This window comes from Olea europaea, chromosome 1 (assembly GCF_002742605.1).
Source record: "Olea europaea var. sylvestris chromosome 1, O_europaea_v1, whole genome shotgun sequence".
Taxonomy (NCBI): domain Eukaryota; kingdom Viridiplantae; phylum Streptophyta; class Magnoliopsida; order Lamiales; family Oleaceae; genus Olea; species Olea europaea.
Window position 1 is genome coordinate 21012067 of NC_036237.1, and position 22148 is coordinate 21034214.

At 35.5% G+C, this 22148-nt stretch overlaps 2 protein-coding genes across 2 annotated transcripts; both read left to right on the forward strand.

Annotated features, from left to right (window-relative positions):
* Window positions 1–1162: 1162 nt before the first annotated feature.
* Window positions 1163–21488, forward strand: LOC111396983 (probable serine/threonine protein kinase IRE). Its single transcript, XM_023023639.1, has 17 exons — window positions 1163–1630; window positions 2195–2262; window positions 2388–2564; window positions 2707–4005; window positions 4651–4823; window positions 5660–5909; window positions 6200–6292; window positions 6395–6535; window positions 6631–6723; window positions 7627–7822; window positions 7942–8027; window positions 19116–19204; window positions 19560–19611; window positions 19698–19754; window positions 19874–20044; window positions 20516–20596; window positions 21103–21488. Exons 1-17 carry the CDS (start codon window positions 1294–1296, stop codon window positions 21190–21192), a joined length of 3453 nt encoding a protein of 1150 aa, XP_022879407.1. The 5' UTR covers window positions 1163–1293; the 3' UTR covers window positions 21193–21488.
* On the forward strand, window positions 8454–16431 carry LOC111399560 (probable serine/threonine protein kinase IRE). Its single transcript, XM_023026987.1, has 11 exons — window positions 8454–8537; window positions 8663–8839; window positions 8982–10280; window positions 11218–11390; window positions 12227–12476; window positions 14442–14534; window positions 14637–14777; window positions 14873–15003; window positions 15194–15292; window positions 16014–16143; window positions 16360–16431. Exons 1-11 carry the CDS (start codon window positions 8454–8456, stop codon window positions 16429–16431), a joined length of 2649 nt encoding a protein of 882 aa, XP_022882755.1.
* Window positions 21489–22148: the final 660 nt, after the last annotated feature.

The window sequence follows — 22148 nt, forward strand, 5'->3', positions numbered from 1 at the left end:
AAGCTAGCAAGTCAAGCCCCATGCCTAGGATGTGATGTTTGAATTAAAGAGATGAGGTCACGTGCCACCTCATCCAAGGGCTCCCATTTCATATATATCACTATAAATACTTCCCTTGTGTAACATCAAAAGGTTAATGCAAGAATCAATACAAAGAACTATACTTTACTCAACTCTCTCTCTCTCTCACTTACTGGTAATACACAAATCGAGTTTATACACATTTACATGCACATTTACGAACATCGGTTGGTAATTATTGTACAATCGGATCACGAACAACTCGTCGGATTCCGAATGTCACTGTCCCGCGTCGTTGGGCTACTCCCACGCCCTTTGAACTGCTCGTTTTAGACCATCTACGTGTCTTAGCGTGTTGGACATACGCCCACGTGTGCGTGGTGGGACCGACATCTGTTGGCAATACTTTTTGGGGTCAATGGCAACAATCATAGCCAATGCCCAGACAACGATTGCTGCAGTTCCGCTGACCGCTGCAGTTGTTCTTGTGCTTAATCTTTTTAACAATGTTCTTGCTTTCCATGGTGGTATGTGTTGGTTGAACGTGGGGAAGAAGATGGAGTGGGCGCGGGGTGGGGGGTGAAAAATAAAGTTTTAAAAATGTGGGATCATGTGTGACACATATAAAAAATTAAATATAATTTGCCAAAAAAAAAAAAGGGTAGTTTGTCTACTACAACTATAATTATTTATTTTTAATTTTGACATTTTTTTACTAATTTTAACGGCAAATTCATGATATGTGGTATTTCGTACAAGGATTCCTCCATCTTACATGGGATGGGGCCCATTTGAATATTTTATTCGAGTGGACTCCACCCCATGTGAGATAGAGGACATCATGATGTACCAATCTTTATGTACACCTAGCATCTCTCTTTCGTGCAAAAAGGTTTCAAATAGAAGGTTTTTTGCGATTTTCAATAGGTAGGTGATATATCGTACATAAAAACGTTTCTAGAGGATTTTCTGCTATTAATTCAAAAATAATTAATTCCTGATTTTTTGAAATTAAAAATTAAAATGTAGGATTTTTGGTATTCCATTTAACAATAGTTCGCGGGCTCGGCAGTTAAGTTCTGAATCAAAAGGTTCCAAACCTTTAAACGGCCCCCACGCGGAAACGTCAAAGCACGTTTTTAACCCTCTTTCCCGCGAAAATCTCTCCCCCTAAATGGCACCCCACACCCTCTCTCCCAATCCATAATCTGAATATCTTCGTCCAAATTTTCTTCTCGCTAAATTTCCAATTTAAATGAAATTGAATTCACAATGTCGAGTTCTAGACGAAATGCAGCCACCTCCGATCACAAGGATTTTTTACGAAAAATTCCTCCGATCTCCATTAGGCGCAGAGGAAATGTTGATGGAAATGAAGAGGAGGAGAATCTTGATTTAGGTAAGAATGAGTCGGAGAGGGGGAAATCGTTAATTGTTGAGCCCTCCAGCTCCATGCTCGGCCTAAATCAACTCAGGACCCAGTCGGTTCCTCTGCCTCTTGATTTCGGGAATTTGGGGGCCAGTAATAATGAAGGAAAAGATGGATGCAATTCGCCAGCTAAATCGTCTTCCACTTCCCAACGATCTGCTGTCGATTCTATTGAACAAGGTCAGAATTTGATTTCTTCGATATGTTTATGTAAGCGTGCATGTGCATATACATGGTGGACAGTGCACTCAGTTATTAGTATGAATGTGCATGGTAATATATTCTAATATTGAATTTGAAATGTACAATTGAAACCACATAAATAAATCTGTGCTAGTGTTAGTGTTAATTAGCTGGCAGAGAATGTAGAATGAGGATTAACTATTGCTGATTCAATGATATTATATAGTTCTTCACTTTAGGGTTTGAGAATCACGATACAATTTTACTATACTAGATGAGAAAACCAGAGAAATGATGCCAAATTTGAATCAGTGAGTACAGAAACATCATTTAACCATTAAGGCCAACTGTTTCAGGAAAAAAATAATAATAAATAATAAAATATATATATAACGAGGTCTGATAATTTTGATTTCCTTTTACTTGCCATTTGGATTATTTGGAAAATATTCCATAAAATTTAGTAGTCTAAGCTCAAATTCCAAATATTCCATAAATTTGATTGTCTAAGCTCAAATTTAAGTCAAAATGTACATCTAAATGGTATGTTACTATTTGTAGGTAAAAAGGTCCAACGGAGTCAATCAAAACCTTTGAGAATTCCTTTGCCCCACCGTTCCGGGTCAGAGGTAATCACACTCCACTTCTTCATGGTTGTTCTATTCTATTAGAAGTTTTAGAGGTCTCTTCTATAATATTAAATTAGAATGAATGAATTAGGTTGCTGAGCTTCAAGTCTCTGTGCTTTTCCTAGGGTTACAATGCAGCTTTTGTCAAGGAAATACAGTCTCCACGTTTCCAGGCTATTCTGCGTCTAACAAGTGGTCGCAAAAAGAGAGCACCAGAAATTAAGAGCTTCTCTCATGAACTCAATTCAAAAGGTGTCCGACCATTTCCTTTCTGGAAATCTCGTGCTGTTGGTCGTGTGGAGGTATGCAGGATACACCATGTACCCTCCTGTTTCTCCTCATGAATGCAAATATTTTGGCTTGTCACACGTATTTTTGTGTTTTCGTCATTCATTTTTCTCATTCTCAACAATGCATTTAACTTGCGATATCAACTCTTTCCAGGAGATTATGCTGATAATTCGGTCAAAATTTGATAAATTAAAGGAAGAGGTGAATGCTGACTTGGGTATCTTTGCTGGGGATTTGGTGAGTATACTTGAGAAGACTTCAGAATCTAATCATGAATGTAAAGAAGGTTTGGAGGATTTGTTAGTTATAGCCAGGCAGTGCGCAAAGATGTCACCCAATGAATTTTGGTTAAATTGTGAAAGCATTGTACAGAATCTAGATGATCGCCGTCAAGAACTACCCATGGGAACTCTCAAGCAAGGGCATACACGCCTCTTATTTATTCTCAGCCGTTGCACTCGGCTTGTTCAGTTTCAAAAGGAGAGTGGTTATGGAGAAGATCACATTCTGCCTTCACACCAACTTAGTGACCTCGGTGTCTACCCTGAAGGTGTTCTTGGGGCATCACAGGGTTGGAAAGAAACTGATGAAAGACAAACTTACGAAGTCCATGAACAGGACCAAAATAATACAAATGCCAAACAAGACCATGTAATTGAAGAGGTTAGCACTGCAAAGAGTGCTGCTTCATCCACAGGAAGCTATAGGATGTCATCTTGGAAAAAACTTCCATCTCCAGTTGAGAAAAACCGGAAATTCCATGACATTGTTGATGCCCCTTCTAAGGATAAATCTGATGAACTGCAACAGAAAGAAGAAATGGATAGTGCTGAAAATCTTGATACTCCAGTCTATCAGCCTGAACAGTCAGAAGATTCCTTAAAGGTAGGTCAAATAACATGGGGAGTGTGGGATCAACACCAAATGGCATACGAGGATTTATTGATATGCCGTATATGTGAAGTTGAAATACCAACAATTCATGTTGAACATCACTCTAGAATTTGTACAATTGCAGATAGATGTGATTTAAAAGGATTACCCGTAAATGAACGGCTTGAAAGAGTTGCAAAGACCCTTGAAAGAATACTTGAATCATGGACACCAAAAAGCACAAGCACTGGGTTGGAAAGTCCTGAAGTGGCAAGAGTGTCTATGGCCAGTTTACCAAAAGAGTTGGATGAGTTGTCACCAGAGCGTAACAGCTTGTCTTTCCAATGTTATGAAGACATGTTGGATTGCATTTATGAGGCTGATAACTCTTCTCCCTTGGATGATCTCCACTATTGTCCTCAAGTATCATGTGAAAATTTTACCTCTATACCTGATCATATTAAGAAAACCTTATCACCATTGACACCTCGATCACCTTTAGTAACACCACGGACAAGCCAAATAGAGCTTCTGCTGAGTGGACGGAAAACAATATCTGAATTTGAAAGTTATCAGCAGGTAATGATTTAAAGCTTACACTAATAGACTAGAGAACAAGAAATGCCAACTACAGTGTTTTATTTTGTAACTCATAAATCACTTTTTACTTTACAAGACAAGGCAATTGTTTTCCTTTGTGATCCTTATGTAAATTCATCCTTACTTGAGCTTTGTGATATAACAGAATTGTGAGCTGTTTCCAACTTTTCTGTACTAGAACACCAACTGCTGATTTTTCCTCTTTTTGTGCATTTAAATTCAGTTCACAGGTTTCAATCAGTTTTAGTTCATTTTCAAACACTGTTTTTAGAAAGTTTTTTTTGACTTAGGCTTTATTTGTTTTCCATTCTACCACATTATTTTTTCTACGGTACTTATTTTCAACTACACATTCTTCATTAGAATAATATTACACGTAAATCAAAAACTTTTCTGTCTTTTTTAACTACACATTTCAATATCAATCACTATTCTATAATACATTACTTACAAATAATGGGGTGCAAACAAGCACTTAATATGTCTTAAATTTCGTTAACTGATGCTTTTGCCTTGTGAGATACAGGTAAATAAGTTTCTTGTTGTTTCTTGGCTGTAATTTATATTTTGAAAAACAATGCTAGCAATCTAACTTTGTAACTACACCATGAAATGGTAAGACAGATTCATAAGCTGTTGGATATTGCTCGATCTGTATCCATTGTCAACAATAATAACTACACTACCTTGGAGTATATGCTCGAGCGTTTAGAAGACCTCAAATATGCGATTCAGGATAGGAAGGTGGATGCTCTTGTCGTTGAGACATTTGGGAGACGCATAGAGAAACTATTGCAGTAAGCTCAATTTTCTCAAGTTAACATTTATCCATTGGTTACTGTATTCTGCATTACATATGGAAATTTTTCTGGTCTGGGGCCATAAGGTCAGTTGAGCCACTGAAGATTGGTTAGGGCTTTGCTTGTCTTGAGAGGCTTGTTGGATAAATTATTAAAGAAACACAAGTTCATATGAATATGAGCTTGCTGAGGCCATTTATATGCTAAAAACACATTCATAATATTCTACAAAAGCTCTAGGATTTCAACCTCGGGTGATATAATCCGAAAACATATTTTTAGTTGTCATGTGATAATAAATGAGAACAATGAATCAATAGAAGAGTCAACTAACCTAATGACCATTATGGATAGCAGCCTAATGTGATCCCTGGGGAAGAGGATCAAGTTGGCCCTTGATGTTCTGAAAATATGCCAGACTATCATCATATGCTGAACACAAATGAAGAATATAGAAGTGAGTGCATTCTGCAATAGTTGACGAGATAAAAGATGACCAAGTGAAGAGCTGATAGTGGGGGATGACACTTTGTTTAATGGAAGTCACGTATTTTAGTGCAATTTCATATTATTACTCTGCACAATGCATGTATACAGTCAAGAAATTATTTAGTGTTGTAAATCATTTCAATCTAGAATTTTAAGCTTTTAGAGAGAGAACAAACATATATTTGCATTATGTTCTCAACATCCCCCGTCCAGTACACACATACATATTTCTTCAAAGATCTGGAACGAACACAATTTTCATAAGTAGGTAGCAAGAATATACCCTACTTCTTTACAAAAAAAATTTATTCTTGACTTCAATTTGTCTCTCTTGAACTCGACAGGGAGAAATATGTACTTCTATGTGGGCAGATAGATGATGAAAAGGCGGAGTTATCAAATACCATGGCTGATGATGATAGTAAAATGGAAGATGATATAGTTCGTAGTTTGCGTGCAAGCCCCATTGTTCCATGTACTAAGGATCGAACATCTATTGAAGATTTTGAAATAATTAAACCTATAAGCAGAGGTGCTTTTGGACGAGTTTTTCTGGCCAGGAAAAGGGCAACTGGTGATTTATTTGCTATAAAGGTCTGACTCTATGCCAAGATCAAAAGGTGTATAATCATGAATTTGAGATTGTTTAGACCAGATCATTTTAATTTGTTTAAACCTAAAACATGCCAATGAATTAAGAGATTAAGTGAATGAAATTTTGTACTACGGCATTGACATGACATAACCACGTGTTCATGAAAATATTTCCATTAGTAGCACTTCAGTGTTATCAGTGTAATGAGAATAGATAAGCTTTTATGATTGTACTTTAAATAACCTGATGCAGCATTTTTCTATAAACAGTCATTATTGGAAATTTACAGGTTTTGAAGAAGGCTGATATGATTCGCAAAAATGCAGTAGAAAGTATCTTAGCTGAACGTGATATTTTAATATCAGTTCGCAATCCTTTTGTGGTGAGCAGATGCTATATTTTAAAACTAGGTGGAGATTGCACCTACTTTAGTGGAAGTAGAACATAAACCTTGTTTACTAATTTATAATATTAATGTGAACAGGTCCGGTTTTTCTATTCTTTCACATGTAGGGAAAATCTATATTTGGTTATGGAGTACTTAAATGGAGGAGATCTTTTCTCTTTGCTGAGGAACCTAGGCTGCTTGGAGGAAGATATGACACGCATATATATTGCAGAAGTTGTAAGGACTGTAATTATTATTGCATTAAATTACAGATGCTGATTGCTATTTTATGTTTTTCTCCTCAATGATCAGTATATCTTTATTTCTTTCAGGTTCTTGCTTTAGAGTATCTGCACTCATTAAATGTCATTCATAGAGACTTGAAGCCAGACAACTTATTGATAGGTCCAGATGGTCACATCAAGGTCAATAAGTAAAAGTGTTACTATACTCCCTCCTCATCTTATTCAAGACACTTTCCATTTTCAGATAACTTGTGAAAACGTTACAATCCACAAATTAAAAATGCTATATATTTTGATTCCTAAGTTGCTTGTGTAAAGTTAGAAATTGAAGTTTGAGAGAAGAATGTGTCTTGATATTTAATCTCACATCAAAACATGTGTTAAAAACTGGAGGGCACAAATGAAATTTTAAGTTGTAAGAGTGAAGGTATATTTCATAAACTTTGTGCCCAAAGGTGTTTGACAAGTAATATGAAACGGAGTGAGTACTTCATTATAGTAATATTCTTATTTTGAACATTTTGTTTGATGCTTACCCTTTTACATCTAATCTTTCATTTTAGTGTCATTCCCACAGTGAGTATAGGTGTCATCAAAGTTTGATTCTCCAGAAAGTTGACATCCAAATTAACAAATTTTTCTGCGTTTGGTGTAGGGATGATAGCGTTTATACCCTCTTTGAGGGATAACCTAAGAATACACACTTAGGATCAAGTTTTCCTCTCAAATGTTGATGGACATATATGTACGAGACAACCAAACACTTTAAAACATTTGAGGGTACCTATACTCACTTTACCTATTTAATAAGATTGGATGCCCTCCCGAGTTCTTAACTTTTAGTCATCTTAAGAAAAGCTTCAACACTGGTATTTACTTGAGTTGAACCCTCAAGATGGCTATCCCTGCCATCGCAAGTTAATCAAATCTAACTGATGTATTATGGACCTTCTTGATGTTTAGATCCTTTCAATTAATTGTGGCTCCTCTAACACCTCCTTTACTTTTGCTTCCCAATTCTCAAATCATTCTACTAACCATTGTATTTTTCAGTTCTCACAAATCTAATCCCTACTATTACAGTTGACAGATTTTGGGCTCTCCAGAGTTGGTCTTATAAACAGTACAGATGACTTATCTGGTCCATCTTCTTTACTTGGGGATGATAAACCAAAAGCTGCAGCACATTCATCAGTCAAAAGAGAACAACGGCAAAAGCATGCTGTTGTTGGAACTCCTGACTACTTGGCACCAGAGATACTCCTTGGCATGGGACATGGTTTGAATCTATCTGCTGATAAATTTATATTTCTATAAGAGTGAACAGTTGGCATTTATTGCTTTCTTTGTTATCAATTATGCTGTTGTCTTTATCTCTCTCTGATTTTCTTCTTTTAGGTGCAACAGCTGATTGGTGGTCTGTGGGTGTCATTCTTTTTGAGCTCCTAGTAGGAATTCCGCCTTTTAATGCTGAACATCCACATGTACGCTATCTTTCTGTGATAATCTTTGGGTTAGGTGATAAGATATTTTCCTTATGAGTATCTGCTTTTCCAATGTCTCTTTAGTTCTCAAGGTTTTGCACCAATACTATGCAAGCTAGTTAACCAATGGGATGCTAATTTTTCCTTTTCATTCTGGCACATTTTTAGAGAAATGATGCCAAATTTGAATCAGTGAGTACAGAAACATCATTTAACCATTAAGGCCAACTGTTTCAGGAAAAAAATAATAATAAATAATAAAATATATATATAACGAGGTCTGATAATTTTGATTTCCTTTTACTTGCCATTTGGATTATTTGGAAAATATTCCATAAAATTTAGTAGTCTAAGCTCAAATTCCAAATATTCCATAAATTTTATTGTCTAAGCTCAAATTTAAGTCAAAATGTACATCTAAATGGTATGTTACTATTTGTAGGTAAAAAGGTCCAACGGAGTCAATCAAAACCTTTGAGAATTCCTTTGCCCCACCGTTCCGGGTCAGAGGTAATCACACTCCACTTCTTCATGGTTGTTCTATTCTATTAGAAGTTTTAGAGGTCTCTTCTATAATATTAAATTAGAATGAATGAATTAGGTTGCTGAGCTTCAAGTCTCTGTGCTTTTCCTAGGGTTACAATGCAGCTTTTGTCAAGGAAATACAGTCTCCACGTTTCCAGGCTATTCTGCGTCTAACAAGTGGTCGCAAAAAGAGAGCACCAGAAATTAAGAGCTTCTCTCATGAACTCAATTCAAAAGGTGTCCGACCATTTCCTTTCTGGAAATCTCGTGCTGTTGGTCGTGTGGAGGTATGCAGGATACACCATGTACCCTCCTGTTTCTCCTCATGAATGCAAATATTTTGGCTTGTCACACGTATTTTTGTGTTTTCGTCATTCATTTTTCTCATTCTCAACAATGCATTTAACTTGCGATATCAACTCTTTCCAGGAGATTATGCTGATAATTCGGTCAAAATTTGATAAATTAAAGGAAGAGGTGAATGCTGACTTGGGTATCTTTGCTGGGGATTTGGTGAGTATACTTGAGAAGACTTCAGAATCTAATCATGAATGTAAAGAAGGTTTGGAGGATTTGTTAGTTATAGCCAGGCAGTGCGCAAAGATGTCACCCAATGAATTTTGGTTAAATTGTGAAAGCATTGTACAGAATCTAGATGATCGCCGTCAAGAACTACCCATGGGAACTCTCAAGCAAGGGCATACACGCCTCTTATTTATTCTCAGCCGTTGCACTCGGCTTGTTCAGTTTCAAAAGGAGAGTGGTTATGGAGAAGATCACATTCTGCCTTCACACCAACTTAGTGACCTCGGTGTCTACCCTGAAGGTGTTCTTGGGGCATCACAGGGTTGGAAAGAAACTGATGAAAGACAAACTTACGAAGTCCATGAACAGGACCAAAATAATACAAATGCCAAACAAGACCATGTAATTGAAGAGGTTAGCACTGCAAAGAGTGCTGCTTCATCCACAGGAAGCTATAGGATGTCATCTTGGAAAAAACTTCCATCTCCAGTTGAGAAAAACCGGAAATTCCATGACATTGTTGATGCCCCTTCTAAGGATAAATCTGATGAACTGCAACAGAAAGAAGAAATGGATAGTGCTGAAAATCTTGATACTCCAGTCTATCAGCCTGAACAGTCAGAAGATTCCTTAAAGGTAGGTCAAATAACATGGGGAGTGTGGGATCAACACCAAATGGCATACGAGGATTTATTGATATGCCGTATATGTGAAGTTGAAATACCAACAATTCATGTTGAACATCACTCTAGAATTTGTACAATTGCAGATAGATGTGATTTAAAAGGATTACCCGTAAATGAACGGCTTGAAAGAGTTGCAAAGACCCTTGAAAGAATACTTGAATCATGGACACCAAAAAGCACAAGCACTGGGTTGGAAAGTCCTGAAGTGGCAAGAGTGTCTATGGCCAGTTTACCAAAAGAGTTGGATGAGTTGTCACCAGAGCGTAACAGCTTGTCTTTCCAATGTTATGAAGGCATGTTGGATTGCATTTATGAGGCTGATAACTCTTCTCCCTTGGATGATCTCCACTATTGTCCTCAAGTATCATGTGAAAATTTTACCTCTATACCTGATCATATTAAGAAAACCTTATCACCATTGACACCTCGATCACCTTTAGTAACACCACGGACAAGCCAAATAGAGCTTCTGCTGAGTGGACGGAAAACAATATCTGAATTTGAAAGTTATCAGCAGGTAATGATTTTTTGTACTATCTAAATTTTTTCACCTGGAAATTTTTTTATACCATGTTCATTTCAGTTACCACCTTTTCCATCCTGAATATATATATATATATATACACACACACACACACACACGTGTTCCGTGATTTCATATGTCTTTTTTTATGTGACCTCTAGAAAATAGTTCTTATATGAATTGTTGAACTTATTGTAGTTCATCTTCTTTCTTCTTAGTGATCTATATCTTGCATTACTTGGTTTTGCATATTTCATTCTACCCAGACCTTTGACTCTATAAATTCTGCTTTCTTTAAAGCTTACACTAATAGACTAGAGAACAAGAAATGCCAACTACAGTGTTTTATTTTGTAACTCATAAATCACTTTTTACTTTACAAGACAAGGCAATTGTTTTCCTTTGTGATCCTTATGTAAATTCATCCTTACTTGAGCTTTGTGATATAACAGAATTGTGAGCTGTTTCCAACTTTTCTGTACTAGAACACCAACTGCTGATTTTTCCTCTTTTTGTGCATTTAAATTCAGTTCACAGGTTTCAATCAGTTTTAGTTCATTTTCAAACACTGTTTTTAGAAAGTTTTTTTTGACTTAGGCTTTATTTGTTTTCCATTCTACCACATTATTTTTTCTACGGTACTTATTTTCAACTACACATTCTTCATTAGAATAATATTACACGTAAATCAAAAACTTTTCTGTCTTTTTTAACTACACATTTCAATATCAATCACTATTCTATAATACATTACTTACAAATAATGGGGTGCAAACAAGCACTTAATATGTCTTAAATTTCGTTAACTGATGCTTTTGCCTTGTGAGATACAGGTAAATAAGTTTCTTGTTGTTTCTTGGCTGTAATTTATATTTTGAAAAACAATGCTAGCAATCTAACTTTGTAACTACACCATGAAATGGTAAGACAGATTCATAAGCTGTTGGATATTGCTCGATCTGTATCCATTGTCAACAATAATAACTACACTACCTTGGAGTATATGCTCGAGCGTTTAGAAGACCTCAAATATGCGATTCAGGATAGGAAGGTGGATGCTCTTGTCGTTGAGACATTTGGGAGACGCATAGAGAAACTATTGCAGTAAGCTCAATTTTCTCAAGTTAACATTTATCCATTGGTTACTGTATTCTGCATTACATATGGAAATTTTTCTGGTCTGGGGCCATAAGGTCAGTTGAGCCACTGAAGATTGGTTAGGGCTTTGCTTGTCTTGAGAGGCTTGTTGGATAAATTATTAAAGAAACACAAGTTCATATGAATATGAGCTTGCTGAGGCCATTTATATGCTAAAAACACATTCATAATATTCTACAAAAGCTCTAGGATTTCAACCTCGGGTGATATAATCCGAAAACATATTTTTAGTTGTCATGTGATAATAAATGAGAACAATGAATCAATAGAAGAGTCAACTAACCTAATGACCATTATGGATAGCAGCCTAATGTGATCCCTGGGGAAGAGGATCAAGTTGGCCCTTGATGTTCTGAAAATATGCCAGACTATCATCATATGCTGAACACAAATGAAGAATATAGAAGTGAGTGCATTCTGCAATAGTTGACGAGATAAAAGATGACCAAGTGAAGAGCTGATAGTGGGGGATGACACTTTGTTTAATGGAAGTCACGTATTTTAGTGCAATTTCATATTATTACTCTGCACAATGCATGTATACAGTCAAGAAATTATTTAGTGTTGTAAATCATTTCAATCTAGAATTTTAAGCTTTTAGAGAGAGAACAAACATATATTTGCATTATGTTCTCAACATCCCCCGTCCAGTACACACATACATTTTTCTTCAAAGATCTGGAACGAACACAATTTTCATAAGTAGGTAGCAAGAATATACCCTACTTCTTTTCAAAAAAAATTTATTCTTGACTTCAATTTGTCTCTCTTGAACTCGACAGGGAGAAATATGTACTTCTATGTGGGCAGATAGATGATGAAAAGGCGGAGTTATCAAATACCATGGCTGATGATGATAGTAAAATGGAAGATGATATAGTTCGTAGTTTGCGTGCAAGCCCCATTGTTCCATGTACTAAGGATCGAACATCTATTGAAGATTTTGAAATAATTAAACCTATAAGCAGAGGTGCTTTTGGACGAGTTTTTCTGGCCAGGAAAAGGGCAACTGGTGATTTATTTGCTATAAAGGTCTGACTCTATGCCAAGATCAAAAGGTGTATAATCATGAATTTGAGATTGTTTAGACCAGATCATTTTAATTTGGACTTAGGCTTTATTTGTTTTCCATTCTACCACATTATTTTTTCTACGGTACTTATTTTCAACTACACATTCTTCATTAGAATAATATTACACGTAAATCAAAAACTTTTCTGTCTTTTTTAACTACACATTTCAATATCAATCACTATTCTATAATACATTACTTACAAATAATGGGGTGCAAACAAGCACTTAATATGTCTTAAATTTCGTTAACTGATGCTTTTGCCTTGTGAGATACAGGTAAATAAGTTTCTTGTTGTTTCTTGGCTGTAATTTATATTTTGAAAAACAATGCTAGCAATCTAACTTTGTAACTACACCATGAAATGGTAAGACAGATTCATAAGCTGTTGGATATTGCTCGATCTGTATCCATTGTCAACAATAATAACTACACTACCTTGGAGTATATGCTCGAGCGTTTAGAAGACCTCAAATATGCGATTCAGGATAGGAAGGTGGATGCTCTTGTCGTTGAGACATTTGGGAGACGCATAGAGAAACTATTGCAGTAAGCTCAATTTTCTCAAGTTAACATTTATCCATTGGTTACTGTATTCTGCATTACATATGGAAATTTTTCTGGTCTGGGGCCATAAGGTCAGTTGAGCCACTGAAGATTGGTTAGGGCTTTGCTTGTCTTGAGAGGCTTGTTGGATAAATTATTAAAGAAACACAAGTTCATATGAATATGAGCTTGCTGAGGCCATTTATATGCTAAAAACACATTCATAATATTCTACAAAAGCTCTAGGATTTCAACCTCGGGTGATATAATCCGAAAACATATTTTTAGTTGTCATGTGATAATAAATGAGAACAATGAATCAATAGAAGAGTCAACTAACCTAATGACCATTATGGATAGCAGCCTAATGTGATCCCTGGGGAAGAGGATCAAGTTGGCCCTTGATGTTCTGAAAATATGCCAGACTATCATCATATGCTGAACACAAATGAAGAATATAGAAGTGAGTGCATTCTGCAATAGTTGACGAGATAAAAGATGACCAAGTGAAGAGCTGATAGTGGGGGATGACACTTTGTTTAATGGAAGTCACGTATTTTAGTGCAATTTCATATTATTACTCTGCACAATGCATGTATACAGTCAAGAAATTATTTAGTGTTGTAAATCATTTCAATCTAGAATTTTAAGCTTTTAGAGAGAGAACAAACATATATTTGCATTATGTTCTCAACATCCCCCGTCCAGTACACACATACATATTTCTTCAAAGATCTGGAACGAACACAATTTTCATAAGTAGGTAGCAAGAATATACCCTACTTCTTTACAAAAAAAATTTATTCTTGACTTCAATTTGTCTCTCTTGAACTCGACAGGGAGAAATATGTACTTCTATGTGGGCAGATAGATGATGAAAAGGCGGAGTTATCAAATACCATGGCTGATGATGATAGTAAAATGGAAGATGATATAGTTCGTAGTTTGCGTGCAAGCCCCATTGTTCCATGTACTAAGGATCGAACATCTATTGAAGATTTTGAAATAATTAAACCTATAAGCAGAGGTGCTTTTGGACGAGTTTTTCTGGCCAGGAAAAGGGCAACTGGTGATTTATTTGCTATAAAGGTCTGACTCTATGCCAAGATCAAAAGGTGTATAATCATGAATTTGAGATTGTTTAGACCAGATCATTTTAATTTGTTTAAACCTAAAACATGCCAATGAATTAAGAGATTAAGTGAATGAAATTTTGTACTACGGCATTGACATGACATAACCACGTGTTCATGAAAATATTTCCATTAGTAGCACTTCAGTGTTATCAGTGTAATGAGAATAGATAAGCTTTTATGATTGTACTTTAAATAACCTGATGCAGCATTTTTCTATAAACAGTCATTATTGGAAATTTACAGGTTTTGAAGAAGGCTGATATGATTCGCAAAAATGCAGTAGAAAGTATCTTAGCTGAACGTGATATTTTAATATCAGTTCGCAATCCTTTTGTGGTGAGCAGATGCTATATTTTAAAACTAGGTGGAGATTGCACCTACTTTAGTGGAAGTAGAACATAAACCTTGTTTACTAATTTATAATATTAATGTGAACAGGTCCGGTTTTTCTATTCTTTCACATGTAGGGAAAATCTATATTTGGTTATGGAGTACTTAAATGGAGGAGATCTTTTCTCTTTGCTGAGGAACCTAGGCTGCTTGGAGGAAGATATGACACGCATATATATTGCAGAAGTTGTAAGGACTGTAATTATTATTGCATTAAATTACAGATGCTGATTGCTATTTTATGTTTTTCTCCTCAATGATCAGTATATCTTTATTTCTTTCAGGTTCTTGCTTTAGAGTATCTGCACTCATTAAATGTCATTCATAGAGACTTGAAGCCAGACAACTTATTGATAGGATCCTTTATACAGATTAAGATGCTTACATTTATTGTACTCTACTTGGCTCTTGTTCGGTAAAGCTTGTTAAGGTTCGAGCTGGACAATAAACAGATGGAAGATTATGCAGAATTTTGATTGAACTGGAAAAGAATTACAGTAACAGAAAGAAAGATAAACGCCTATAGAAGGCTGATATTCTCAAGCTAACCCCTCACCCACTCTAAAATTTGCCTGCTCCATTCCTTCTTACTTCTATATTTATAGCCCTCATGTAACAACTCTGTCCACATCAGCACGCACTGTTAGCACAATTGTGTTGCTGCCCACTCCTTCTCAATTCTTCTTGGTCCTTGTAGAATCAATGTACCTGATTGGAGGCTTATCAATACCCCTGGGGTCAAAGACACATAGTCCTCAAATATAAATTTAGGAAGTGTTGTAGGAATTTCTTACATCTTGCAATCATCATCTCTCTTCCACTAGCAAGAGACAATCCACCTCTTTTCTCCTATGTTCTTGGCCACATTATTTTGACGATGGCAGTAGGTCCAAGTATTCCAAAGTTCCTAATCATTTTGAGCCCATTCTGCAAATAGATATCAATTTTATCCCTCTTCTCATCTAAAGCAGTCACTCAATCAATCAATGTAACCATCTTCCCAGTTGGATCTCTATAACACAATCCTCTGTCCATCTTATTCGGATCGATATTGTTTAATTCATATTCTAGCAGCCTTTTCTAGTACTACTCTTTCTAATGAAAATATTGAATGTGTAGTGACAATTAACTCAAACAAGTCTATACATTGTTGAACTGATTTGCCTATGATTGATCCACTAGCAGAGGAATTCACCCGAGACTTTGACAATGGTGAAAGTCCGGTGTAGAAGTATTGCACTTCATTACCTATGATGATTCTATGATTTTGACACTTTCTCATCGGATCCTGGAATCTATTTCATGCTTCGTGATAGTTCTCCCCATCTCTATGTTGGGAAGTTTAAATTTTCAATCAGATTTTTGCTACTTTTGTTGGTGGGAAGAATTTGTTGCAGAATTTCCTAGTTAGTTCATCCCATGTAGTAATACTGCCATAAGTTCAGGATCCAACCCTCCAAAGCCGCATTCCTCAATGTATAAGGAAATAAATGCAGTTTGCATCTTTCTAACAATTTTTGGAAAATTTGGAGATATGTGTGCAGTTCTGCCTGAGGTAACCCGTAGAATTGGAGAGTGTTGCTAGTCAAATTGATCCAATTTGCCCTTATCTGAAAATTATTTACTCCAAAATCTGGATATACAATAATAGAGTTCACTAGCACTGCTATGGGCATAAAAAACATTGAGACTAGCAAGTCCACCTCATTTATCTCCAGTCGATCATTTTGCTGATTTTGTTGTGCCGTTATTCTTTTGGCAAGTTGTCCAGTCGGCTGTACAGGAACAGGATTATTTTGATCGTCAGCTATCTGATGTTTCTATTTTTGTTTGTATACTTTGAGTCTTTGTCTGAAGTTATGCCCCTCGTTTAGCTCCCATTAAAACTCATCAATTTAATTTAAATTTTTCTCTCTCCTATTTTCAACCACAAAATCTTCAATAAAATAATATTACACGTAAATCAAACAATTTTCATTCTTTTACAATCATCTATTTTTCCAAAACACTATTCCTCTCATTATAAATCCAAATAGTGGGGGTCAAACGGGGGCTATATTTTATTTTCCACTCAAACGGTTGAAGATCATAGCCTTGGATACGGAGCATATAACGAATTTCTTTTTCTATAAATAGAAGAAAATAAACTAATCAAATAATAGTAAAAAATAAAATAAATTAAGACTAAATGTAAATAGTCACCGATAACGACGTCAAAATTTTGTTGCTTTTTTATTGCAAGTGTATGATATCGTAACAAGTAATATAGTGGACCTTTGAGTCAAGATTATCGTTCCCACGAGAACTAGACTTTAATGCTTAAATGCTTCTATTTACTAATTGACAAAAACAAATGAAGAATTGTGAATTGTTGTGATTTTTGATCTAACTATGTGAAAATAGCAGAATGCACACAAAGAATGATTTAGAATTCAAATATGGATGATATTAGGGCATAACAATTTCATCTATTGATTACCTTTATGTCTAATTTAAGATTTACAAATCTAATGTAATGTTAAATCAAATTCTTCTATTGTATTCAATTTACCCATCTCGAGTTTTCATTGAGCCTAGTTAACTAATTTTATCTCATATCTCTATACGAATCAAGCTTAGTTAAACGAAATATTAGTTCTAAGAATTCATCTAAACCGCAGTAATTAGTTTAGGTATTTCTACACATTATACTAGATTACCGATTTTTAATACATGGTCTAAATCTGAAACTCACATCTTGATTTTGTAATAAATTCACAAAATCATTAAATTAGTGATCAAGTAATTCAAAACGTAAAGTACATAATTAAAATCAACATATAATTAATGAAAGAACTTGCATCTTATATAAAAGAAAGAGGTTCTCAAAAGATTACATTGTTTGCCTTAATAGAAAATTTAGCTACTCATAATAATAGAAGAAAAACTAAAGATTTGTATTGAGTATATCACCAGGTTTTGAATTGAGATGTAGAAGAGGGGATGAATCTTGCTCCAAGTTCTTTTCTTGCCTCCAATTTTGATTTCAAATCCTAGCTCTTGATTTCTTGTTTTTCTCTCTGTTGATTTTATCTTGAATTCTCAAGTGGTATGTTATTCCTCTCAATGTGTAGAACCCCCTTCAAAAGTGTCAATAACTTATTTTTAGACTCCTCTCCACGTTTGTGTTGAATATAGAGATTCTATAGGCTTCAAAATGGGCTGAAAAATGCATCATCTTTCGACTTCAGGCAGCACTGCTGCTTCACAGCTCTGTCCGTTTGTTCTTAAAGTGGCGCCAATGGCACCACATCTTTGTCCATTTATGGTTATGTGGCATCGAGGGGCCACTCTCTCCAAACCTATTAACCACCTTCTCCTGCAGATTTTTCTTTTGTTCTTCTTTTGGTATTATAAATTGACTATTTTGCCCTTTTTCTTTCTTTTTCCCTCCTTTTGATTTCAAGCCATTGTTTTCTCCACTTTTACCAGCATTAACTCCACTTAATTAAACTTATAAAATAACACTAATAAATACATTAAAAACGATTAATATTCATAAGATCTAGCCAAAAATTAAGATTAATAATATAAAACTCTTGAGTAAAACATGCTCGTCATCAAACTTAAATTTTAGCCACATATACCATGGGTCTTACAACTTTGTTGAGAGTTATCGATCCATTTCTATTTCACTAAGAGTAATCAATTCAAACAATGAAAAATTTACACTCAAGAATACGCGAGATTTATAAAGGTTTGCTTTAATATGAAACTACGTCTTTTCTCGCCATGGCAGTAATTTACTATGATGAAAAAAGTTTATAAGAGAATTTTATGGCCTCTCTTTCTCTCTTTTTGATGATAATAATAAAGCCTAAGGACGGCTCTCTATTTATAAGATAAATTAGGGAAAATCGAATTATAAATTTCTAAATAGTCTTTAGATTAAATTTTGGTTAGGGGGCTCTTGCACCCCTTTTAGCCCCCACGGCAACCTCACCATGGAGGTTGATTCTCGAAGTAGCAATAATTAGGCCCTGTTTGGCCCCATTAAAGTTATAGTTTCTTTTTCTTTCTCTTCTTATCAACCACACATCCTCCAATAAAATAATACTCCTAAATTTTTTTTTTTTCTGTTTTAACCACACATTCTTAAAAAAAAAATAAACACTATTTCAACCATTAAAATTTCAAATAATAGGGACCAAATGGAGGCTAGGACTCACAACCTAACAAATTTTTATCCACTTTTTTAATCACACATTTTATGGGACCCATCAACTTATAATTTCAAAAAGCCTCGTCAAAGAGGGGCTTAATTTTCCTTGACAGAGAGATAATTATTATCCTAAATAGTTCATTATTGTAGGTTTCAGAAATGCATTAGTATTACTCTTTGCATTTTAATCTCATTTAGGCATGAAGAGACAAATTTTTGCTTTTCTTACTGTTGATAAATTTGTTAAAGATGAAAATAGTTATTGCTTTAATTTTTTGTATGCATACTTTACTGCGGACTTACAGATCATGTTCCTTTCTATGCAGCAAATTTTTGATAATATTATAAATAGGGACATTCCCTGGCCAAAGGTACCCGACGAAATCAGCTATGAAGCTTATGATTTGTTGGACAAGTAAGTTTTAGGAAAGTGAATTTGTACACTTTCTGATTTGGTATCATCGACTTAAGGTAGTCATTGTATCAAAAGGATGGTGTTAGTTTGAATAATGGATGGTGTATAGTGCTATATAGGTACATGTGAGAGTCGATTCTCTCCGGGGTGAGAGGGGGAAACCAGCCATCCTTGTCACCAGTGATGAAATCTGAAAGCAAGCATTTTGAAATATTTCTACTTGTCGATTGCAATTTTTGCCCTTCTTTAATTTCATGGTTTATTTGTTTATAAGGATAAATATAGCAGTTTTTATTCAAAACAATATCTGCACTTGCAAACTTCAGTGAGCTTGCATTTTTCTGCTGTCTTTCAGGTTGCTGATTGAAAACCCAGTTCAAAGATTGGGTGCAACTGGGGCTGGAGAGGTAACAATTTTGCCACACTCGATTAAAACAAGGTTCAGGATTGTGGTAACAAATGAGATCACTAAAATTATCCCGTTCACTCTCAGGTGAAACGACATCAATTTTTTAAGGATATTAATTGGGACACACTTGCAAGACAGAAGGTCTTATCTACTTTTTCCCCATACTCTCCACCACCCCCACCCCACCCCCTCCATCCCCCACACAGGCAAATTGGTAGGAAAATTCAAAACATTTACTAAACATCTCTGATTTCCCACAGGCTGCCTTCATACCATCAGCTGATGTGCAAGACACTAGTTATTTTATGAGCCGGTACATTTGGAATCCAGAAGAGGAAAATGTTCATGGAGGTAGTGATTTTGATGACATGACAGAGACAGGCAGTGCCTCATGCAGTGGCACCCCTTACAGCAACATGCAGGATGAAGAAGTAAGCATGTGTTATCACATATTATTCTGCTAAGCCTCAGTAAAATGAGTTAGAATCAGATATTCAATTTTATTAGGGATTCTTTCAATTAGATTAACAATCTCCCTTGCTGAATGTATGAGATGACAATGTTTGACGTGCAGTAGGCTTTTGAGCTTGCTGACATCATTTTGGTCTTTCAATTTCAATGTCAAGGTTCGAGTCACTTGTTGTCTACTGATAATACAACAAAGAGTAAATAACTGTTTGGATCAAACTGATATATCAATTTTTTATTTTATTTCAATACAAATGTTCAATTTGCTTCAAGATTTGATTCATTTTGAAGTATAATCATGAAAGATTGGTATGATCATAGTCAGTTCTGAATGACCTTAAATCCAAACCAAATGTGGCCTGTCGGCTATCTCTATTGCTTTTGCGTACTTAATCCTATTACTGATTAAGTTCCGTTGTTTGCCTTGGAAACAGGGGGATGAATGTGGAAATTTGGCAGAATTTAGCCCTGCTGCCCTTAATACGACGTATTCATTCAGTAATTTCTCATTTAAGGTGAGAATCTCCTGAATAAACACTTGAGATCGTTCAACGTTGTCACTCATCCAACTTATAGCGTTGTTCAACTTTGGTCACCTAAACCATTTTATTTCAAAATTAATAACTAAAAATTCATTTTTATTTCTGTTTAGGCACTTCGTCTGTCCCTATATTTTGAATTAACAGAAATGCTGAAATGACTGACAGAACATGTGATATGGCATAGAAAAGCCATTAATGCATTGTTATTATCTTCCAACATGACATGTTTTTCCCAGTTGGATGATGAAAACAATTCACTAATTTTCCTTTAGCAATGCCAACATTTTAGCTAATTGAGCAAAAGGGGCAGACGAAGAACCTAAACTGAAACAAGAATGAAATTTGACCGATTTATCTGATATGAGAAATGGTTTGGCGAACATGTAACAAGTTGGATGACTAACATTGTTTTTAAACCGATGGTTTTCTTAAATGAGGAGAAGCAAAATACATGCTTATTTATTTCCTTCTGTCATCAGAACTTGTCCCAGCTGGCTTCTATCAATTATGACTTAGTTATAAGAAGTGCTAAAGAATCAGCAGAGTCCACAAAACCATCCATTCCATGACAAAATTGTTGAAACATTGCTTCACCCAGTACATTGCTTCTCATAATTGCCACGGGATGTTTAAGATGTGCCAATGTGCTCCGCTGCCTCGATGTGATCGAGTTAATGACCATAAGAGCTGGCAATAGACATGATCCTCTAAGCATATGATAAGAAAAATGACATACACGGAATGTGTAAACCCGCATTTTCTTCCCTTATTTTCTATTCTAAACGAATAGAACGATAAAAGAATTGGTTTATTAACTTAAAATATCCATAAATTTATTGGAAATAATGCTAGTTTGTTGTATTTATGCTTGGTTTTGTATAAAAGTTTTAGATAACACCTCTCGTTTGCCCAAAGCATATATGGTCATTATTCCAGGGCAAGTTGGTACCAGAGGTCTACGAACCTTTGGGTAGGTTCTAAACCAAATTTTCTTCGTATATTTCTATTGATCCCACCTATTTTTCTTCGACTGTAAACCATTATATTGCTTCAATTTAAAGGGTAACATCTGCCTTCTTGAAAATTCAAACCCAACAAACAGGTACTAAAATTGAAAAGAGAAGAGGCATTCGACTACATGTACACGCTCCACACATGGGAGGTTGGCCAGAAGCATTTATTGTGCGTGGGGCCCCTTCCCATGTGAGCGTGTACATGCCTCTTACATGGGAGATCGGTCGGAAGCATTTATTGGGCGTGGGGCCCCTTTTCATGTGAGCCCCAGTACAAATGGCTTTTTCCAAGAGAAAAAATGCCAAGTCAAATTTTCCAATAACTTTAATCACTTAAATTTTAATTTGAGCACCCTTACCTTTGAATTTACTTTTCTTCTTATAAATAAAGCTTTTAAGATTTGCCAAATATGATGGCCTCACTTTGAGTAAGGCTGGCAAATGTTGGAGCCGCATGCCACCTCGCAGGTTAGGCTCATCTGGGCTCGATCTATGGATCGTTCGGGCTCGTA